At 46.9% G+C, this 13,886-nt stretch overlaps 1 protein-coding gene across 2 annotated transcripts in view; it reads right to left on the minus strand.

The window, feature by feature from the left end:
• Positions 1-13,886, minus strand: part of LOC106603537 (UV radiation resistance-associated gene protein) — a 145,130-nt gene that overhangs the window by 94,535 nt on the left and 36,709 nt on the right. For both annotated transcript variants that reach the window (XM_014197365.2, XM_045717107.1), the window contains exons 9-12: positions 12,781-12,865; positions 9,772-9,871; positions 9,472-9,532; positions 4,358-4,523 (exon numbers count right to left, since the gene is read on the minus strand). In XM_014197365.2, the coding sequence (XP_014052840.2) occupies positions 4,358-4,523; positions 9,472-9,532; positions 9,772-9,871; positions 12,781-12,865 (412 nt within the window). The remainder of the gene's footprint in view (positions 1-4,357; positions 4,524-9,471; positions 9,533-9,771; positions 9,872-12,780; positions 12,866-13,886) is intronic.

Genomic DNA, 13,886 nt, shown 5'->3' on the forward strand with positions numbered 1-13,886 from the left:
ATATAACAATAACTACCCTAAACAACAGTATACAAGGCATATTGACAGAGCGAGACATAAAGCGATCACAGGTGTTGATTGGGAGAGCTAAATAAGGCAACGGGTAAGACAGCAACAGCTAATCAGCTAAGATAACAACAACGGGTGAAATGGCAATGAATGGGCAGAGAGGGTCAGTTAACTACACACAGGGCCTGAGTTCGATGCTGGGGCCGACAGATAAACAAAACAAACCAAATGGAGTACCGTGATTAATGAACAGTACAGCAGGCATCAGCTTTGTAGCCAGGTGATCATAGGGTACAGTGAACAGCAATAGATGAAACAGGGAAGTCGTTACACGCTAGCAAGCGGGAGACACGGCGTTCATAGAGTTAGCAGGCCGGGGCAAGCAGAAGCGTCTTCATCTACGTCCAACAAAGGCCGGTTGAGGGCACATCGGATGGAATTACGTTGGCAGACCAGTCGTGACGGATCTGCGGGGCTCCGTGTCGACAAAGGGTCCAGGCCAAATTGGCAAAAGCGGTAATGTAGCTGGAGTAATATCGCTTGCTAGCCGGGAGATGTGCCTGGCTCAAGGCTAACTGGTGCTAGCTTCGGGACAAGGGCATTAGCCACTATGGCCACTCAGTAGCAGCTAGCTAGTTGCGATGATCCGATGCAAAGGTCCAGAGCTTACGGTAGGAATCCGGCGATGTAGTGGCTTCTAGTGGTGTTAGTGAAGAGCCCGGGAGGCATCAACTGTGTAGCCAAGTGATCGTAGGGTCCGCTGAGTAGGCCGAGAGATGGGCCTGGTTCAAAGGCTAGCGTCGGGGCTGGGTCACTCGGAAGAAGCTAGCTAGCTGCGAGGATCTGGAATAATGGTCCAGTAATGGAGTAATCTGGAGTAAGGGGGGAGAAAAGCAGTCCTGATATGCTCAGGGTTGATATCGCGCTGTGCAGACTGGCGTTGTGCAGGCTGGTGCGTATTATCCGGGGAAAAAGCGGCTGGTGTACGAGCTAGAGGTAAAAGCCGCTCGCAGTGGCTAAATAGCTACAAGTTAATTAGCTGGTTAGCATCTGATGGAGGTTCTAACTAGGTCTAAAAATAGCAGATCCGTATCACATTGGGTGAGACGGATTGCCGGAAGGTATATTTAATTTAAAAATGGAAAAAGAGATTGAAATATATACAAAAAAAGACTAGATTTACATGGGACAACGACAAACATGTCTGCACTGCTATGCCATCTTGGATTGATGTATAATGACGTATAATGATGAGCTTGGAGGGGAACTATGGTGTTGAAGACTGAGCTGTAGTCGAAGAACAGCATTCTCATATAGGTATTCATCTTGTCCAGGTGGGATAGGGCAGTGTGCAGTGCAATGGCGTGGCGTCGTCCGTGGATCTGTTGGGGCAATATGTGAATTGTAGTGGTTATAAGGTGGTTGTTGGGTAAGGTGGAGGTGATATGGTCCTTAACTAGCCTCTCAAAGCACTTTATGAGGACAGAAGTGAGTGCTACGGGGCGATAGTAATTTAGTCCCTTCACTTTCTTCGGTACAGGAACAATGTTGGACATCTTGAAGCAAGTGGAGACAACAGACTGGGATATGGAGAGATTGAATATGTCTGCAAACACACCAGCCAGCTGGTCTGCACATACTCTGAGGATGCGGCTTGGGATGCAGTCTGGGCCGGCAGCCTTGCAAGGGTTAACACGCTTAAATGTTTTACTCACATCGGCCCCGGAGAATGAGAGCACAGCAAACTTGGTGAGCAACGGGGGTCCACGTCGGCGGCTCGGTTGTTTTCTTCAAAGCGGGCAAAGAAGGTGTTTAGCATGTCCGGGAGGGAGGGAGGAGTCGGTTTCCATGAGGTGGCTGGCGCTGGAAGTGTAGCTGGTTGGAGTGACGGGTGGTGGAGAACCCCTGGCTGTAGTTGTCTCTGATAACGTCTCACACTCTCACCATGTGCATGTTTTCGTTTAAGGGTTTGAATATATGACATATGGATGTGTGTGTGAAGGAATGCATGTATTTATTTACATGCCTTCCCCTATGTCTGACTAAAACAATGATGAGCAGCATCCATACGTGTATGTGAGAGAGTATGAGAGAAAAACAGAGATAAACACACTGGGAACATCTCATCCTTACATGGTTATTCAGTTCAAGCCCAGAACAGTCAAAATAGTTAGATGAGGCATTGGTTAGGGGTCACTGGGGGACTTATTGAGGTCCAAGGGGCTTGCTGAATGTCTACGGACCTGTTAGTTACTATGAGTTAATTAATTGGGCAAAATGAGGCTGTACACATTAGCTTTTCAAAGAACAGTCTGCCTGCTACCCCCTCAACCACCTAAACAGCGCAGAGCAGAAAACACATTGCCACTCTCTTCCTGTCCCACTGACATGGGACTCACAGCTGCTCCTCTTACAGTAGGCCTGTGTTGGTGTAGACAAGAGGGGGGTAAAATAAGCCCATATACCTAAACAGCCTCGTAAGGGGAACACGACACACCATATAATATTGTATTTCTACCGAATACTGGTGATCTCCATCTGCTACAAGCAAAGAATAACAGTTTAATTTGAGCAAGCTGTGCAGAACCGAAGATGACAGGCTATGACTGTATGTAGCGTGGCAAGATGCAATACAGACTGTGTTGCGTTTTCATTTCTTGGCGGTTGGCACTTTACTTACATTATAATTAATCAATCTAGCACCAAAGGGATCAAATGTGCCCACATGTATACTACGCCCAACAGTACAGTGTCTGATAATACCTATTTTCAAAGCATCTTGTTATTTTCTTTTTTTTTTTTTTTCATCCGATGTATTATTAATTCTGATGCCCATAATTTTTTTTCCCTGGTCGAGGGGGGTCTTGCCTGGCTGTGCACAGAATGTACAGGAATGTACAGGAATGTACAGTTGCATACCTGACAGCATATGTGCGCATTCCCAAACATGTAATTATCACAACAGGAGTTTTGTTGGAAGCTTGATGCATAGTTACCGGATCCAAACAGATGCAAATAATAATTTCAATACAGTGTCCTTACTGTAATTGTGGTGCCCGGTACAATTTAAACAGGATTTAAACAAGGAGGCTGGTACAGCCCAGAGGCAAGGCCCCAAGAATGTTATTCTTTCCTTGTGTCCATGGCAACAATATTATCCAACATATCCGTACATCTTAAATACCTCTCTCCATTCAGGTAAATCTGTCTAAATACAGTGTGGGTAGAACAGCGCCTAGCGTAGCCCCCTAGGGTACAAAGATAAAGGTACAGGCCATGGTGAGCAAAACAGGAATCTTCAACAATGTGCTTCATCATTATGAAAAATAGTAATGTCTACTGTCTGGGTTTTTATATGAAATGACAAAGGAACGTTCGAAACAGTGAGTGAACCTGACACCGTTTGACATGCTGCATAACATAAGGCTTAGCTGTCCAAAGTAGTCAAAAGTTTACTACTTGCACGGAATGATTACATCAAGCTTGTGACTCTACAAACTTGTTGGATGCATTTGTAGTTTGTTTTGGTTGTGTTATGTTTTGCCCAATAGTAACTGAATGGTGAATGATGACTGGAGTCATTTTATTTCTAAGTGAGTAGATAAGATGTTTATGAACACTTCAAAATGAATCATGATAATGCCATGATTAAGAACAATCACAAATGAATCATGAATAATATTGAATGAGAAGGTTAGAGATTTCAACAACAGGCTAACCTCTCACCATTACCAATAACAGGGGAGGTTAGCATGTAGTAAATTAGGTACTAAACTTTTGACTACTTTAATACAGTATAAGTGAATTTGTCCAAATGGGGGGACTAGATACATAAAGTGCTATCATTTCTAAATGGTAAAACAGATATGTATGAAAATACCCTAAAATAAGAGCTGGCATTCTGTACTGTTGCCTAATATGAAACATTCTATCTCAAATATAAATATTTACGTTCACTCTCCAAATACATATGGAGAGGAGAGTACATGCTGTCCTCATTTAGCTCCTACAGTACTTGTTATGACCAGGATCACAATGAGCTCTCCAGTCGTTTAGAGTTGATCTCTACTCAACCGCAAAATTGTTGGGTACTAGGAATCCATGAACTGGCTACAGTAGGATTAGCTACTGTCCACATTTAGCCCCTTTCTGCCGTTGGCACTTTCTTATGACCAGGATCAGTTCCCTCCATACTCCTAGTTTGTCATTTGTCAACTATATAATGAAAGAAATGTGTAACAGCATATGTGTGGAACTGTTAATGAATGGAAAATGCACTTTGAATACTCAATAATTCAAATGTTCAACATAAATAACAAAATATTGAAGGCTGTTGTAGGTTGCTTACTCTCTCTCCTTCTCGCTGAGCTTGTCTGTGATGGTGTCCTTGATGGAGGAGCGGGAACCCTTGTGGATGACAGGATACCTAAGAGGGATCTGCAAGAAGCAGCTGATCATCAGCACCAGGTGGGCCGTGAAACCCAGGGCAACCGCCACGCTCCCATCATCCTTCACTGTAGGAAAAAAACAAACCCGAGGTCATTCAATTTCTGTTTGAAAGGTTTACTGTGAAATGGTAGCAGAGGGTTTGAATGAAAAACTGTTTAATTGGATCTGATTTGAACCACCATGCCTGTTAATCACTTCAATGGCTGTGTTTTAATGGTTTATTACTCCAACACACTATAATGCTAAGACTAGAAACTGAAGCTGGTCAAAATGGCAACAATCATCAGTCTCAGTGTTTCATCTTTTCTTCAAAGCTTCACTTCAAAGCTTCACTTCAAAGCAAGAGGTCAGGAACGCTGTGACTGCATACTAACGCATTTGATATACGTTTCATATAAATTAAATCATATTGAAATGAAAGATCAAATCATGAAGGGCTAAAATAATTTCAGTTTCTATCCTCAGAATGCAAACAAAAAATAAAGGCATCACAAACTGGAAAACACTTTGGTAAGTAATCACACGGATAAAAAGCAGTCATTTATGTGGGCAAAGTGTTTTGAAAATGACAAAGTGTGTTTTTGGTGACGCAACACACATGAAAACTTCAACTGCTGTAGAATACTGTACCTAATTTACTTCAAAATACCTCATATACTTCAGAAATGTACATGAAAAGCAAAAACGTCACATAAAACTAGCCCCTCGATGGTCAATTATATTTTAGGGGAAAATTTGATGTTTCATCAACATTTGTGACTAGAAACAGGGCCGCCACCTGCAGCTGCTTTCTTTGACACCACATTAAGTTGTTTCAAGTTCACAACAGCAGAGCAGCAGGACATCACTCCAGGCGAAAAGCTGATGCTTTCCAAATTCCCAAATCATAGTGCTTTTGTCTTAAATGTTTGGAATAACAGACTGCTGCCTTCGTGAATCTCAGACTAGTGGAGCTTAAATATGGTGTGTTGGTGCATATCTACAAGACCCTTATTATATCATTATTGAGTCTGCAGCACCTCTGACACCAGCGCCGAGGCCATGGAGCTGACTATCTTTTAGACTGCCAATATTTTCACATATTTCCCCATAAAACTAGTTCTATCCAACATGAATGTCAGATAAAGGAAACATAAGTTTGACTGACATATACTGGGGTAAATGAAGAACCACAGCTAGGTCGCCTCAGATGACAGGTCAGACTTAGTCACCTCCTCTCCCCTCTCATATCTCCTCCAGCCTCTCCCCTGTCTCCTCTAACCAACACCCTCTATTCTCTACCTTCACCTTATCCAGCCTATCCCATCTCCACTCTCCCATTTCCTGTCCCCTGTCTCTTTCAGCATCACCCTTCTACCCTCAGTCTCCACAGGCAGGGATGTTTGGATTAGGCTGTGCAGCCCTGACCCCGGTGGGTCACTAATCTACCACAGCCGTCCCCTGTATGTCCCCCAACAACCACACAGTTCTGGACATGGTCGGCTTAACACTGGGCAGGACCTCCTCCCAGGGAGGGCCACACAGAAATCAGAGTGTCAAAGGTCAGGCCTCCATGATGAGGTAGGGTCAGGGAAGTGGGGTGCTGTATAGCTGTTATGGTTAAGGTGGTTAGACAGGATGTGTGGCCAGGCAGTCCCTCTTTCTCACCTCCTATAGGCCTCTGTCCATCACTCTCTGTTCTACAACACAGCCACACCACATGCTCCACATCCACATGAGAGGGAAGGGAGGACAAGACAGGTTGGAGGGGGGTTGGGAGTGTGTTAGGACGCCTCTTGTAGCCCTCTCAGTCTCCTAGTACACTCTCACACCACATGCTACGTGGTTTACTCACTAGATTTCCACCACCCCCGAAGCATGAAGCAGCCGCACACCTCCACAGGGGATGGGAAGCCACTCAACGCTGCAGACACAAACGACGAGCCGTCACGTCAGGACGGGGATGGAGGGGGTGCATGCTCACACCGGGTTTTGCGGTTGGAGTGGGGGTAGATCGCCTCGTATGAACCATCCTGATCTCGCGAGCTTACATTCTCTTTCACTACAGAATGTAAGCTCGCGAGATCACGATGGTTCGGACGAGGCTAGGGGGGAGGGGGGAGGCTGCTGCATCCAAGGATGAGCAGGGAGAGCAAATCTGATTTTCCACAACACACATAGGTGCGACATGGAGGAAATGTAAGCCACTCTTGAATCATCATCATCATCATCATCATCATCCAGACCTCTGCCGTGTAAAGACGTGCACACACACAATCCTCATCTGCTGTCCACAGTAAATGAGGCAGACTTCCGACATATTTTGCAGATAACACTATGCTGTATAAATAAGAAATTGAGATATGAACTAACAGTCCAGCAGAGGGGTGTGTAAAGAGAGAAACTGTGACTGAAACAGGAAGAAGTCCATTTCTGAGTCTCATCCCTACACACTACCTCCCAGTTACACATGGGTCTCACCACTCACTCCTTCGCCTTTTATCAAATAGATTTGCTACTGCGTCCTCTCTCCTTCATCCTCTCACCTCCTTTTGAAAAAGATAAAAGTTCATCGAGGAGAGTGAAAGAGGATTTAAATGTGCTTGTTTGAAATGAGACGGTCCTTCTCCACTCGCGTGTCATTAGGCAAATTACATTTACAGGGGTAGATCCCAAAATAAATGTGTAAAGTGACAAAAAAATATTGAGTAAGTTGTGCAAGACATTTTATAACTAAGACAATAAGTAGCATATTGTTTTTAAACGTGAGCATGTTTTTCTCCTCTGATACAAAGGAAGATTTCAAAACACTTCCACGGTAGGATAAACTTGTCCTTCTGCGCCAAAGGGAGGCGTTCGAGAAGGGGAGCTTCTTCCGTTTGCCTACTAACTAACTGACACCCTTCAAGAATTTATCGGTTTCTGGGTATCAGAGGAGAGAGGACAGACTTTTTCCCCAAATGAGAAAACCCCATTCACTTTCTGGTCCTTATAGAGTATCTTGGCAGCAGAAATCACAGACTCCAGAGGTCAAATAGACAGGAAGCAATTTCCACATTCTTGGATGATGGGGAGCACTTTGTTGGCCATGGACCAGCTTCCATTGACTAAAGGTTGATTCCAAGGAGTATGTTGAAACCTTTCCGGTGTTAGTACCTGGACTTTCTATCAGGGTATTTAATCTAGCCCAGTGGTCACCAACCGGTCGATCGCGATCTCCAAGCCATTCCTTGTCGATCGCCAAATATTTCTGTAAAAAACCCAACGATAAAGCCTTGCTTTCCTATTTATTTTTTATTTGTCTCGCGCTGTTGGCACAGGTACACCCGATTTAGCTGCCCTGCACGCCGGATAGGTGAATTGTTCCCCTTTTGAAATATTTCATATGTCTGAAGGTACAAACTCCGCTGCCAAGATACTCTCCCAGCAGGCCCGAGAGCAAATCAAGTAGGGCTGGGCGATAATGGCAAAATATCATATCACAGGATTTTACACATTTTGCAAGGTATTTGACTGTATATTATGTTATTGAATAATAAAAGTTGTAAATTTGCTTTATGAGTAGTGCATGACACTAGGGTGGCAACAAATATATTCTAAGTGATTTCAATGGGTCTTTCTACATTCTGATTGTTTTATACTGTTTAATTAAACTTCAACCAAAAACAATTTTGAGCATTTTCATCAATTTCTGCATTTCCTGTACTCATTTGAGATAATTTCCACTCTGCCACGTAGGGCTGCACGATACGGACAAAAAAAATCTAGACCTTATTTTTTAACAGATGTTCCAATTGTGATTTGACTTGCAATTTAGAGCAATACACTTGGGTGAACTGTTGGAATCATGGAAATAGAATGATTATTCTAATTCTAGAGTTAGAATATAATAGTGGGCACTTAAAATACAGTGTTGTTTGAAATGACAACAAATAAAATGCCAGGGAGGAGTTATTGTGACAGAGTAAGAGCAAGTGTTTCCTATGAGACACAATCTTTGGCTGCATTAAATGTTCTCTCTTAGCTACTTTATGTAGCTAACATATTCATACTTCACCTATTCCTCTCTGATTTAGAAGATACTGTTTCACAAACAACATGCTGATTTAGGTCTACACCAGCACTAGTATTATCAGGCTGTATAGCTTATGTTTGAGCTAACTCAGTACATTAGCTAGCTATCTAGCTAGCAATTAGCATTAGCATCTAACACAATTTAGGCCCAACTTCCTAAGAAAAGACAAACATGCGGTTTTCAGATGTAAGAAACACAAACTAATAGTGTAATTATAGAACACTAGTGGATTTATAGCAAAGTGAAAACAGCATCATTGCCATCAACATTGTTGCATGTGCTGCGTTGCCCATGCAGACTGAACGCAAGTGTCTCGTGGTCGAGGAAGAACAAATGCGCTCCTTGAGTGACAGGGGGCAGGGCTAGGTACGTGTGGAAAACGCCATGGAGAAAGAGAGGACTCAAGTAGTGGACTAAACTATAAATAGATATTACGCCGCGTGTATCACATTTAACAAACCAAACATTCAAATACCGTTATAGAAGGTCAATTAAAAACCAAAAACAGGTCCGTGCATCAATACCGGTATATAGTAAAATATGGTACAAAGCACAGCCATAAAATGAAGTGCAGCTATAGGCCTACCGATGGCCAATCAGATGGCTCAGATCATGTTCACCAAAAATCTGAGCATTAGATGGCTTGCATTTTGACTCAGAAAGTGATCTTGACCACTGATTTAGCCCATAGACACACAGCTGCCTCAGCCACTAAAGTCACACAGTTTCCTCCACCAGCTGCTACTTCTGAAACACTTGTCATTGAACCTTAGAGCAGATATTGTACTGTTGTAGTGCACTATAGGGAATAGAGTGCCATTTGGGTCACAAAACGTAGTGTCCCTACTACAGGGTCAGAAGTTTGAACCTTCAATAAAAGGAAACAAATGAGCCCAGTGTTATGCATGTCTCTGTGTCACTCCAAACCCCTCCATTTTCTGGTGAAATAGATAGGTTACCTTGGAAATCCTCTGAGTTGGGCAGCTTCACTCCACAGATGACATAATCGGACTGATTAGCCTGTAGGAAAATTAAACAAGAGTTTTATGAGGATGAGAATCCTTGAACCAAAAATACCATATTCAGAGCAAGAGCGAAAATGTAGCGTGAGGGGAAGGGAAAAGCTCAGAGAGCAAAGAGGGCACTCTCCTTAGAAATTGTAATGACCACTGACTATTTAAGCCATTCAGCTCTGTCACAGAACATTTTCAGACTGAAAATGTAACCGTGCGTGCGTTACTCAGGAGGAGGTTACTCACGGCCGTGGTGACCACGTCGATGGGGTAGATGTAGGACAGCTCAGAAAGGAGCTGACGGCAGCGGAAGGTGAGCTGAGCATTGGACTTGAGGAACAGCTCCCTGGGGAGACAGACACAGAGACAGTCACACACACAACCACTTCATGACTCACTGCCCCGACCGACACAAAAAGGACAATAACAGAGGAGGAAGAGAACAGAGGGAGGACTGGGGATGGAGAGGACAAGAGACTGGGTCAAATAGACAGAGACAAAGAGAGGCAGGAGGATAGAAAGGAGGAAAGGAAAATGGGTGGAATAGATAGATGAGGTGAGGAAGAGGAGAAAGGCAGAGGGAAGGTACGGTACATTAATATATACATATAATAGGTGAGGGAAAAGAACCAAAGTGGGGATGGGGAGAGATGTGAGGCGAGACCTGACATCTCAGCTGTAGAGAAAGGGAATAAGGGGTGTATGTAGGGGGATAGGGAGGTGGGGTGAGGGATGGATGGAGGGTAGCTATGGTGATCGTTAGTAATGAGGGGTGGCGGTGCGTTGATGGGAGCCTGAGGTTGAAGAGGAGAATAGCAGGGTTGTGTTTGTCTTGGCCCAGGCCTGGATGAGAGAGACCTAATGGCTCCGCTCTGAATCATTTCCACAGTAATTGTAAGAGCAACTCAAATTATCATAACTGCCAAACTACCCCCTTCCCCACCTCCACATTACCAGATTTGGCAGGGAGGGTAACTCACAAACCTGACTTGCCTAGGTGAGAAAGATGAAACATCTGGAATCATGTTTGTTTTCTCATGTCCACCACTTGACAGCTACTGGAGTCTGACTTCAGAGCAGTCTGAGAAGTCAGAAGTGTGTGAGTGAGAGAGAGAATGTGCATGCACAGTACTGTCTAAGTGTGAGTCTGTACAGTACTGCATGTCCCAGCACTGGGTGAGTACAGTTTTGGGGTAATGGGCCATCATTTCAGACACATGAAAAGGTGTTGGGGAGAAAATGATCATTGGATGTGAAATGGCCTTTCCTCTGTGTTCCTCATCTTTCACATGTACTCCTCCCCCCATCCTGCTATGCCTGCCTGCCGTGCCTCCCTGCCTGCCGTGCCTGCCTGCCGTGCGTCCCTGCATGCCTGCTGTCCCTCCGTGCCTCCCTGCCTGCCTGCCTGCCTCCGTGCCTCCCTGCCTGCCTGCCGTGCGTCCCTGCCTGCCTGCCTGCCTGCCGTGCCTGCCTGCCTGCCGTGCCTCCGTGCCTGCCTGCCTCCCTGCCTGCCTGCCTGCCGTGCCTGCCTGCCTCCCTGCCTGCCTCCCTGCCTGCCGTGCCTCCCTGCCTCCCTGCCTGCCTGCCGTGCCTCCCTGCCTGCCTGCCTGCCGTGCCTCCCTGCCTGCCGTCCCTCCCTGCCTCCCTGCCTGCCTGCCGTGCCTCCCTGCCTGCCTGCCTGCCGTGCCTCCCTGCCTGCCTGCCTGCCGTGCCTCCCTGCCTGCCTGCCTGCCGTGCCTCCCTGCCTGCCTGCCTGCCGTGCCTCCCTGCCTGCCTGCCGTGCCTCCCTGCCTGTCTGCCGTGCCTCCCTGCCTGCCTGCCTGCCGTGCCTCCCTGCCGTGCCTCCCTGCCTGCCTGCCGTGCCTCCCTGCCTGCCTGCCGTGCCTCCCTGCCGTGCCTCCCAGCCTGCCTGCCGTGCCTCCGTGCGTCCCTGCCTGCCTGCCGTGCCTCCGTGCGTCCCTGCCTGCCTGCCGTGCCTCCGTGCCTCCGTGCGTCCCTGCCTGCCTGCCTGCCGTGCCTCCGTGCGTCCCTGCCTGCCTGCCTGCGTCCCTGCCTGCCTGCCTGCCTGCCTGCCGTGCCTCCGTGCGTCCCTGCCTGCCGTGCCTCCGTGCGTCCCTGCCTGCCTGCCGTGCGTCCCTGCCTGCCTGCCGTGCGTCCCTGCCTGCCAGGCCTGCCGTGCGTCCCTGCCTGCCTGCCGTGCCTCCGTGCGTCCCTGCCTGCCTGCCGTGCCTGCCGTGCCTCCGTGCGTCCCTGCCTGCCTGCCTGCCGTGCCTCCGTGCGTCCCTGCCTGCCTGCCTGCCGTGCCTCCGTGCGTCCCTGCCTGCCTGCCTGCCTGCCGTGCCTCCGTGCGTCCCTGCCTGCCTGCCTGCCTGCCGTGCCTCCGTGCGTCCCTGCCTGCCTGCCTGCCTGCCGTGCCTCCGTGCGTCCCTGCCTGCCTGCCTGCCGTGCCTCCGTGCGTCCCTGCCTGCCTGCCGTGCCTCCGTGCGTCCCTGCCTGCCTGCCGTGCCTCCGTGCGTCCCTGCCTGCCTGCTGTGCCTCCGTGCGTCCCTGCCTGCCTGCCGACTCAGAAGATCCAGATCCTTCCTAGAAACCTCCCATCTCAGTACTGCAGAATTAACTGTTCTGGTCCATATGCAAGACCCTCCAATCCCCCATTTAAACCCAAATCACCAGACAGACACACTTCCAGGAACATGCTTATTACATGAACTCAGCAACTCTCTCTAACAAACACTTTTTTCCACCTACTGAACTTTACATACACATTTTTCCAGGTGTAGATGTTAGGCAGATGCATGAATCAAAGTCAATTTCCTTGTTTACATGATGCATTGGTGGGTATCTTTTCATCCTGCCCAGCCAGCTAGTGTTTATACTGTAGCATTGTGCTTTTACTCCTGTTCTGGTCCCATCACCGCCAGGTAGCCAGACAACCAAACTGTGTATATACAGGGTCGACACACTGTGTGCAACCCTGCAGGCAAAGGCAAACACATCAGACTGGTCTTTGACGCAATCTGCTTACTCTCGCTCAGGCTAATAACACAAATAGGCAGTGCCGAGCCAACATCCCGTCTTTGTAAGCAGTTTGTAATCTCCCAGCATTTAGAACCATTGACAGCATATTAGAACACGCCATTCTGTGGGGCTTGGGTAATTTCTAGCAGATGCCTGCTAAGGGTAAAGATGGCACGGTGAACGAACTGGAGCGTGTGCGTGTAAAAATATATACTTTAATTACAGATTGACACTTACCTTTTGGCAGTGCATTCTTTCTGCTGCTCTGTTAACGACTCCCTCTCCATCTCCAGACTCCGGTGTTTGGTGGAGAATGCTTCCTCTAGGGAGTGACAAGGGAGGATGAGAGAGAGGGAGAGAGAAAGATAAGAGAGAGACAGAGAGAGAGAGCAATAAGAGAAAAGAGACAAAAGAGGGAAAGGAAGGGAGCGATGAATATGAGAGAGATAGAAAGAGTGATAGCGAAAGAAATGAAAGCAACAGGGAGATAGAGAGAGAAAATGAGGTGGTAAATTACCAGGTGTGTTCTGTTCTAGTAAATTTGCACTAGTGTCTGGGTGTGATTATTCAAATCCAAACTTTGTCACATCCGCCAAATACAACAGAATACCAAATACCTTACCGTGAAATGCTTACTTGCCAGCCCTTAACCAACAATGCAGTTAAGAAAAATAAGAGTTAAGAAAATGTTTACCAAATAAACGAAAGTCAAAAAAATAAGAGCAACAATAAAATAACAATAACGAGGCTGTATACAGGGGGTACCGGTACCGAGTCAATGTCCGAGGGTACAGGTTAGTCCAGGTAATTGAGGTAATATGTACATGTAGGTCGGGGTAAAGTGACTAAGCATAGATAAGAGAGAGTAGCAGCAGCATAACAAAACAAAAATGGGGGGGAGGGTCAACGCAAATAGTCTGGGTAGCCATTTGATTAGCTGTTGACCAGTCTTATGGCTTGGGGTGGACGCTCATAAGAAGCCTTTTGGACCAAGACTTGCCGTGCGGTAGCAGAGAAAACAGTCTATGACCAGGGTGGCTGGAGTCTTGGCAATTTTTAGGGCCTTCCTCTGACACCGCCTAATATAGAGGTCATGGATGGCAGGAAGCTTGACCCTAGTGAGGTACTGGGCCATATGCACTACCCTCTGTAGAGCCTTGCGGTCGGAGGCCGAGCAGTTGCCATAACAGGCGGTGATGCAACCGGTCAGGATGCTCTTGATGGTGGAGCTGTAGAACTTTTTAAGGATCTGAGGACCCATGCCAAATCTTTTCAGTCTCCTGAGGGGGAATAGGCTTTGTCATGCCCTCTTCACAACTATCTTGGCGTGATAGTTTGTTGGT

The sequence above is a fragment of the Salmo salar genome, chromosome ssa04 (genome assembly GCF_905237065.1).
Source record: "Salmo salar chromosome ssa04, Ssal_v3.1, whole genome shotgun sequence".
In the NCBI taxonomy this organism is placed as follows: Eukaryota; Metazoa; Chordata; class Actinopteri; order Salmoniformes; family Salmonidae; genus Salmo; species Salmo salar.